The sequence below is a fragment of the Protomyctophum bolini genome, assembly GCF_963924005.1.
Source record: "Protomyctophum bolini genome assembly, chromosome: 23".
Classification (NCBI taxonomy): Eukaryota; Metazoa; Chordata; class Actinopteri; order Myctophiformes; family Myctophidae; genus Protomyctophum; species Protomyctophum bolini.
In genome coordinates this window covers 27,485,363-27,495,362 of record NC_137884.1, presented here as the reverse complement: position 1 = coordinate 27,495,362, position 10,000 = coordinate 27,485,363, and the positions used below count along the sequence as shown (strand labels likewise).

The 10,000-nt window shown below is 44.9% G+C and overlaps 2 protein-coding genes across 5 annotated transcripts in view; one reads left to right on the top strand and one right to left on the bottom strand.

Moving 5' to 3' along the window:
* mpped1 (metallophosphoesterase domain containing 1) overlaps positions 1-10,000 on the top strand; it is a gene marked incomplete at its 3' end in the record, with an annotated part of 325,357 nt that overhangs the window by 167,380 nt on the left and 147,977 nt on the right. The window lies entirely within an intron of this gene.
* scube1 (signal peptide, CUB domain, EGF-like 1) overlaps positions 1-10,000 on the bottom strand; it is a 150,247-nt gene that overhangs the window by 83,602 nt on the left and 56,645 nt on the right. For all 4 annotated transcript variants that reach the window (XM_080757807.1, XM_080757806.1, XM_080757808.1 and 1 more), the window contains exons 5-6: positions 4,668-4,793; positions 716-832 (exon numbers count right to left, since the gene is read on the bottom strand). In XM_080757807.1, the coding sequence (XP_080613933.1) occupies positions 716-832; positions 4,668-4,793 (243 nt within the window). The remainder of the gene's footprint in view (positions 1-715; positions 833-4,667; positions 4,794-10,000) is intronic.

The window sequence follows — 10,000 nt, the reverse complement described above, 5'->3', positions numbered from 1 at the left end:
GTTTTATATGAATTTCTTTACATTTCTATTAATTCCTATAGATGAGTGATTCTCAAACCTTTTAATCTCAAGGACCCCCAGCCGTGACTCAGAGTGTACAACAGGACCAAATGGACCCTTTGGGTCCCCCACGGGGTCTGACCAATGACCATGGGCCACACGTTAGACAACTTACTGTAAACATTACTGGCATTAGCAATCTGCATTCCAGATAGCATATTGTCCACATTCAAGTTACCATGTGTAAATGGGACAAACAACAGGCTAGCTGACATTATGTTATCCCTCTGTCTGTCTGTCTGTCTGTCTCCCTCCCCCCCAAAACACACCGCTTTCACTTATCTATTTCTTGACAACTTGCTTGTGTGTGTGAGTGTGTGTGTGTGTGTGTGTGTGTGTGTGTGTGTGTGTGTGTGTGTGTGTGTGTGTGTGTGTGTACGTGCATGTGCACGTGCGTGTGTGAGTGCAGTGCATAAGTAAAGGCAGAAAGGTGCGCTGCATTTGTAGAAGTGTGCATTTGCGCGTGATCCATTTCTGCTCGATGATGGACACACCAGAGATACACAAGAGAAAAGTGTGTGCACTGTACCTACCTTTGTGTGTCTGTGTGTGTGTGCGTGCATGCGTGTGTGCGTGCATGCGTGTGTGCGTGCATGCGTGCGTGCGTGCGTGTACAATACATGTGTCACTGTAAGCCGGCATGGCTGTCACTCACCGATGCAGGTCTTGCTGTCGGAGTGCAGAGCGTACTTCTGGTGACAGCCACACACCGGCCCGGTTTCCGTGTCATCGCATGTGTGCTGGCAGCCGCCGTTTCCATAGTTACACGTCACTGTGGCAACACACAAGGAGACGGTGAGGAGTGTGATTCCAAAGAGACACACACACACACACACACACACACACACACACACACACACACACACACACACACACACACACACAAGCACGCACAGACACACACATGTACGCAAGCACGCAGAGACGCACACGCCAATGCCTTTCAAGGAACGCAGTGTTTTTAAAGGCAAGGTAGTAGGCTCTCTGTCAACAACTATAATTGATATCAAGAGGCAGTCTGCCCAAATATAACAGACAATTACCCCAGGGGACATTCCTACTGAAATATAACAGACACAATTACCCCAGGGGACATTCCTACTGAAATATAACAGACAACTACCCCAGGGGACATTCCTACTGAAATATAACAGATTCTAGGGCCCCAGGGGACATTCCTACTGAAATATAACAGACACAATTACCCCAGGGGACATTCCTACTGAAATATAACAGATTCTAGGGCCCCAGGGGACATTCCTACTGAAATATAACAGATTCTAGGGCCCCAGGGGACATTCCTACTGAAATATAACAGATTCTAGGGCCCCAGGGGACATTCCTACTGAAATATAACAGACACAATTACCCCAGGGGACATTCCTACTGAAATATAACAGACACAATTACCCCAGGGGACATTCCTACTGAAATATAACAGACAATTACCCCAGGGGACATTCCTACTGAAATATAACAGACACAACTACCCCAGGGGACATTCCTACTGAAATATAACAGACACAACTACCCCAGGGGACATTCCTACTGAAATATAACAGACAACTACCCCAGGGGACATTCCTACTGAAATATAACAGACACAACTACCCCAGGGGACATTCCTACTGAAATATAACAGACAATTACCCCAGGGGACATTCCTACTGAAATATAACAGACAATTACCTCAGGGGACATTCCTACTGAAATATAACAGACACAATTACCCCAGGGGACATTCCTACTGAAATATAACAGACACAACTACCCCAGGGGACATTCCTACTGAAATATAACAGACAATTACCTCAGGGGACATTCCTACTGAAATATAACAGAGTCAATTACCCCAGGGGACATTCCTACTGAAATATAACAGACAATTACCCCAGGGGACATTCCTACTGAAATATAACAGACAATTACCCCAGGGGACATTCCTACTGAAATATAACAGACAATTACCCCAGGGGACATTCCTACTGAAATATAACAGACAATTACCCCAGGGGACATTCCTACTGAAATATAACAGACAATTACCCCAGGGGACATTCCTACTGAAATATAACAGACACAATTACCCTAATGTAATAGAGACAAGGGCCCTCAGGGGACATTCCTACTGAAATATAACAGACACAATTACCCCAGGGGACATTCCTACTGAAATATAACAGACAATTACCCCAGGGGACATTCCTACTGAAATATAACAGACACAATTACCCCAGGGGACATTCCTACTGAAATATAACAGACAATTACCCCAGGGGACATTCCTACTGAAATATAACAGACAATTACCCCAGGGGACATTCCTACTGAAATATAACAGACAATTACCCCAGGGGACATTCCTACTGAAATATAACAGACAACTACCCCAGGGGACATTCCTACTGAAATATAACAGACACAACTACCCCAGGGGACATTCCTACTGAAATATAACAGACAATTACCCCAGGGGACATTCCTACTGAAATATAACAGACAACTACCCCAGGGGACATTCCTACTGAAATATAACAGACAATTACCCCAGGGGACATTCCTACTGAAATATAACAGACAACTACCCCAGGGGACATTCCTACTGAAATATAACAGACAATTACCCCAGGGGACATTCCTACTGAAATATAACAGACACAATTACCCCAGGGGACATTCCTACTGAAATATAACAGACACAATTACCCCAGGGGACATTCCTACTGAAATATAACAGACAATTACCCCAGGGGACATTCCTACTGAAATATAACAGACACAATTACCCCAGGGGACATTCCTACTGAAATATAACAGACACAATTACCCTAGGGGACATTCCTACTGAAATATAACAGACACAATTACCCTAGGGGACATTCCTACTGAAATATAACAGACACAATTACCCTAATGTAATATAGACTAGGGCCCCCTAGGGGACATTTCTAATGTAATATAGACTATATAGGGCCCCCAGGGGACATTTCTAATGTGGGGTAATAAAGAAGCAGAGTCATGGCTGACTGGAAGCAGAACTCCCTCCCACTGTTACTCTGAAGACATTGACAGGTGGAATGACTTGAGCAGACACACAGAGAGAGAGAGAGAGAATGTGTGAGTGAGACAGACAGACAGACAGACAGACAGACAGACAGACAGACAGACAGACAGACAGACAGACAGACAGACAGACAGACAGACAGACAGACAGACAGACAGACAGACAGACAGACAGACAGACAGACAGAGAAAAGGTGAGAGAGAAAGAAAGAAAGAAAGAAAGGAAAGGAAAGGAAAGACACATTGCAGAGGATTTCACAAAGCTCTCTCTCTGCAGTCTCACCTTCAGAGGAGAACAAAATAATGTGTTGTCAAGTGTGATCAGAATTATGGCTGCACTCGTGCGTGAAGAGAGAGCAAAATGGGAGCTGATGAAGAACGGAGCCTTTTTCTTTTTATTATGGAACCCATCAGTCAGTTTCAGCCTCGGTGGAATTATACCATGTTATCGTCTGCCCTCAGATTTCATATACAAAGCCCAGTGGAACTTTGATCATGGATACTGCTACCATTATACAAAGCCCAGTGGAACTTTGATCATGGATACTGCTACCTTTATGGGAGATGTTTCTTTTTCAACCGCATCTCTCTCTGAGCACAGTAACTTAAAGTAATGCTGTAATAACACAGATGTGTGTCCATCTCTCCCCGCTATACCATATGTGTATCAGTTACAAGACCAAAGAGATCGCTGCTACCATATCATTTTTTTTTTATATATATATTTTTTTATCCCACGATTTTGTAACCCATTTTTCACCCCTGTGTCAATCATCTAATGTGATCCTGGGCTCTACACACCCTCCACCAACCTGGTCCCCATATATGGGGGACAAGGGGAGACCAACCTAGTCCCCATATATGGGGGACAAGGGGAGACCAACCTAGTCCCCATATATGGGGGACAAGGGGAGACCAACCTAGTCCCCATATATGGGGGACAAGGGGAGAGCAACGGACTTGAACTCATGCTTCCTTCATGCCTGAGTGTCCAAGTTGCTCCTTTACAACCTGACAGGGGGGGAGTTTCCCTGGTTGGACGTATAGCGCGTGGAAGGAACACGTTATTCCAACCAGTTCCATTCCCCTCCATCAGGCGCCCCGGCTGGCCAGGGGGAGGCAGTTTAGAGACTCGACTACCTTTTTTCACTGACGAAAACTAAATAAAAACTAAGCTGTGCCTGGTGACTAAAACTATAAGACTATAGAAATATATTCTAGTCTGGATATAATCCACTGGCCAATCACAAACCACGCAGTACCATCCTTATACAAGTCCATTTTAGTAGGAATTTGCAGTTGGAGGTTTGGGGAGCTGACCTGAATGTTAAAACACTCTGTGGAGAATGTGTGTGTGTGTGTGTGTGTGTGTGTGTGTGTGTGTGTGTGTGTGCGTGAGTGTTGTGGGTGAAGGTGGAGCTGTGCACTGCTCTGAGGTCAGCTGTGGTAGACCTACATATACAGACAGACAGACAGACAGACAGACAGACAGACAGACAGACAGACAGACAGACAGACAGACAGACAGACAGACAGGTACCTACATATACACTCCTTCTGGTTCTTGGCCAACTCGAACCCGGGTCGGCACTCGCAGGACACGCCCCCCTTGGGAGCCTCTCGGCAAATGTGGGCACAGCCGTGGTCTTTGTTCATACAGTTCATCCCATCTGTGGGAAGAGAGAGAGAGAGAGAGAGAGAGAGAGAGAGAGAGAGAGAGAGGGGAATAAGAATATAGAAAAAAAACTGTAAATATGCGTTATTGTCCAAGGTACATTTGCCTGGTTGTTGTTAAATAAGTTATTGGACTTCTCCCTTTCATCTATACACAGTAAAACCCCTATGTTAATTGAACTCTGAGAATGTATACAAATGTCATTAGAAATGGTTACATGGTTGACTTATTTGATTTAACAGTTTGTAAAAAAAAAAAAAGCACAGGAAAGCACAGTTCAATACGAGGTCTGCTGAGGGGATAAAAATAGAAAAGAAAACTGTAAATATGCGTTATTGTCCAAGGTACATTTGGCAGCACCCTCCACCTAACCTCCACCTAACCTCCACCTAACCTCCACCTAACCTCACCATCACCACGAGGAGGAAAGCCTGGTATTCCTTCCAAACCGGCCGGTGTGAGCCGGTCTATATAGGTCATGCCTACTGAAAAACAAAAAGGAGAAAAATAAACGCTGGTTCCGGTTTTCCGACAGTGCTTTGGAATAGAAGATGTATGTACAAAACAAACTATTTGCGAACGCAGTGAGCACTTACTATGAGACCTAGCAGATCATGTCTGTGTGTGTGTCTGTCTGTGTGTCTGTCTGTCCCGCTTTTGTGCCCATATATGGAGCTGAGTGATTACGTCACCATGACTCAGCCATAACCATATAAGGAGTCCCCAAAGCAGCTATACGTCCAAAACCCAAATATGTACGAGCTGCGTTCGCTTCCCGCGTTTGCACGTCTTACTGGTCCTATAAGCTAAGCTCCACTCGGTGTACAACATGTGTCGTTATACACGGACCCAGTGATGCGGCGCTGCCCGGATCCCAGCTGACAGCCGGGCTCAGAGAAGCAGCAGCACAAGAGGTGACTGTTGAGGCGCCGTGTAACCGAAGACCCCGCGGCCCGCCTCGGCCCGCCTCGCCGTCCTCTCTGACACCGGGACCCTCGTCTCGCCACCGCTAACACTTCTGGACAGGAGACAGACAGCGGAGCGGCCCGGAGGTTATCAGACCCGGTGTTTTCCTTTCCTAATTGCTGAGAGTTTCTGCCGGCTCGCACTCTCTGACATCCTGCCAGAGAGTGTGTGTGCAGGGAGAGGGGTCTCTTATGCACACACACACACACCCCCACGTGCACATACAGTGTGCATGCACACACACACACACACACACACACACACACACACACACACACTGTATGCAGGCCAACACACACACACACACACACACACACGCTCACACTCTCCTATAGCCCCCCATCAGCATCTATTAACCCGGGCCGTAATTTACGACCCAAGTTCTGCTTCACGGACGTTGATCAGAGGCTATTTCCCATCCGCATCAACGTAGCTGTCCATCCCTCTCCTCCCCCCTCCCCTCATCCTCCTCCCCCCTCTCCCCCTCCTCCCCCTCCTCCTCCTCCTCCTCCCTCCCCCTCCTCCTCCTCTCCCATCCTCCAAACCTTCCATGGCTCTGCAGCACCGTTGGCCCATTTGATGTGGGTTCAGGCCCGGCCCGGTGATTTACACAGCAGCCTGCAGCACTAATAACTGAAATAGGCCAGTGTTTAAATCTTCATTAGGAGGGGAGAGCAGCTGGGGGGGGGGGAGGGGAGGGGGATAGGGGGGCTGTGCCTCTCCGGAGAGCGGAGTGGAACGAGAGAGGCTGGCCAAAGATATCACTGAACTCTGGGAAGAGACTTGGAAAAAAGTTGGGATGGAGAAATGTTGTTGCGGATGTTTCCTTGTCACAGCTGCACCATGATCGAAAGATGGATTATTTGATGCGTCAAAGTATATATATATATATATTTGTTAGACATAATTGAACACATAATTGAAGACATAATTATGGGCTGAATAACTTAGGAAGTAGCCTATACCGTAATACCGTATTTATTTAAACTGCCAGATTGTTTCCTATTGTGCATCATGCACTCTTGTGAACAAAAAGGGAGTATGTATAGGCATGGGGAATTCAAGGAAATTGTTCAGGGGGCCGCACCCCCCTCCCCCTATCACTATCATTATGTACACAAGCTACCATATTTTCACACATTTTATTTAAGATGCTATACTTTAGAATAGATTTTGTCCTCTTTGTCCTTGCTTTGATGGGCCCGGGAAAAAAAAAAAGACTAGTACATAATTAAGTATAGTAGTCGCATTATTGAGTTGTCATCGGAGGAGGGGGAGGAGGAGGCGGAACTTGGATAAGGACAACAACAACGTTCATGCAGGTATTCAGCATTGCGCACTGTTCTAACTTAATACTGTATTGTATACAGTATCTAATATAACGTTGAGCCGCTGAGCCAACTGAACTGCAAACGCCTATACTGTAGTCTACTGTAGTTGTGTGTTGTGAGCCGGCGGGCCCCAGCTGTGTAAAACTGCTGCTGGAAATGTTATTGATTGACTGATTGGAAATTGTATTCAGTTTGTGGAATGCGGGTACAGTTCATCATGAAAGTATAGCCTACACTACACAGGTCAATACAAAGTCTGACTGGTACGACTATAAAACCAGAAAAAGCTTAAGACTTGTTACTTCAGGGTCCTCCATTTTCAATTCATCAGAACATTTAAAAGACATAATAAACGTCTATATGCCTACTCTATTGTGTTCTGATGGGTGGGCTGGCTGAAAATTAAGGCCCAGCCCTACCTGGGCCCTCATCAAACCCTGTACACTCAAGACACTGCCCCCGCTGCCACCCTTCGATCTCCATAATATATGATTATATGGAGCTGACCTGTTATGACATTCCAATTATGTTGATCTCATCAAACCCTGTACTGTACACTAAAGACACACTCCATATATGGCCAGTACAGAATTCATTCCATATGTTGATCTGACCCCCCCATGCCAAAGCGCCATCGCTCGCCCAGCAGTCTGCAGTCACCTATAGCTCTGTGAAAAATGTATAATAATAATATTTAATTGATATTTAATATATTTAATAAATACCCTTTGTTGATTAGGTGATGTAATGGTGATGTAAAACAACGGTGACAACACAAACATTAAACGCCATTAACAATAAAGAGATAAATGATGAGGTAATGAGGCATGCATTATGATGTAAAGTTTCCCTTCATTGTCAATGCATTTACAAAACAAACATTGAACTAAAGACAAACATTAAACCTGTATATAGAAGGGGCAGCGGTGGCCGAACGGTTTGCGGAGCGGTTTTGATATCGGAAGGTCGCCAGTACGTATCCCCGGACCGGCACGTTAAAATTACCACCGCTGAAGTGCCCTTGGACAAGGCATTGAACCTCTACCATGAAATGTTCTATATGAGCAGGGCCTGGCTGTAAACAAGTTCTTGAGCTTAGTCCAGTTACCCTGCAGGGTAAACATGGTACCTTTCCTTTCCTTTCCCCTCAAAAATGAACGTGGTCTGGAACGATGGCGACAGAAAATGGCCGCCACTGCTATGCCCTATTTATTATTCGACAGGCCAGGGTAGAAAACGGGTGTCTGTCTTTTTAGGGACACAAAGTACAAACACGACGTCCTTCTCATATAAGGACAGTCCATCCAGTCACCATTTCGCGTTCCCACTCCAAATTCTTCTTAACCCATTCTGGGCGGGGAACCCCTTTTGGTGTTTTAACTATGAGCATTATGTCATACTTTAGCTATTGAAAAAATAGCAGATCTACATAGTAGCGCGCCACCGAGTGGCACGCTACGAGCTTGTAGGTCTGCCATTTTAGAAAAATCTTGAAAATGCGGCACAAATCTTTGAATACGGTATATATATTCTTTCAGAAATACTTTTTTATTTTATTTCGACGTCATGTCTAAATGGGTTAAAATGAAACAAAACTCTCAAGTGGGCAGTTTGGGGCAGTGGGCACCCTTCATGTCTAGGGGAGGCGATGGGGGTGTGAATAATGTGCCTCCGTGGGGCCCCCGAGGGTCCTTCATGTGTCTCATTAAGGAGCCATTCCCCCCGCAGTGTCCCCTTCACAGACAAAGGGCCCTTTCTCAAATCAAACACTTCCATTCTGGCTGCCCACTCCTATAACAAGACCATTTGGTCAACGTCCGATTCTCAAAGGGAGCCGCGCTGCTGAATGGAGCCGCGGCATTTAGGAAAAGCTTTAACCCGTTAAAACCGGGAAAGCATCTGTGTCATTTTTTAGATTTTAACATTTTCAGAAAACTCTTAGGAATTAGAACAATGGTTTAGAAAAGAGGTCGGCAAAAAATAGCATACGGTATATGTAGCCTACAATCGTGCCGCAATGCAAGCTTATGTACATTTTCTATTTGTGAACATTTTTGAAAATGATCTGTGTTCAAAAAACGTTGAATAAAAACCTTTCCAGATGGGAGGATATGTCTGCAGCCAAATACTGGATCTCAATTTGGGGCTTTTTGACCCAAGAACGTTTGAAAACGACATCTTCTAAATCCTCCAGTTTTCTGAAATAAATATTTTCACGATTTTTCAAAAAAATAGCAGACTAACAAGCTCGTAAAGCGCCACTCGGTGGCGCGCTATGAGCTTGTAGATCTGCTATTTTTCAATAGCTATAAACTATAACATATAATGCCCAGAGTGGGTTAAGAAGGCATTTTGCAGAATGGGCCTCAGGTCTTAATGGGTTAAGCAACATTATATAATTCAGACACTAGTTCAGTTCACATGAAATGTGTAAAGGAAGCGTTCCTTCATGGAACGGGCAAATAAAATATACAATGGCGAGCACGGACAAAGTACTCACATTTATAATTCATATACGTAAGTAAAAGTATCAATACTGCAATGTAGTAATAGTGTAATGTAAAAACAAGTAATAGTTCCGGAATTCCAAATTCGAAGTTTTCAAAAAATTCTAGTGGATTAGAAGTGAAAACACTCTGTAAAGAAAAATTTAAAGTAGCCTACTTACAGTAAGTACAGTATAGGCCTACTGACACCAGTGACAGTCATGACCCACAGAGAGAGGGAGAGAGAGAGAGGGAGAGAGAGAGAGAACAAACACATGGAGGGGTCAGAGTGAAAGATGAGAGGCCTAATTGGGAGCGGGAGCGGGGGGGGGCAGATGAATTTATATTAAAACAACGTATCGAAATGAGTCATATTTAAAGAAAACAGTGGGAGAGGGTGAGGAGGTCACCGAGGGGGG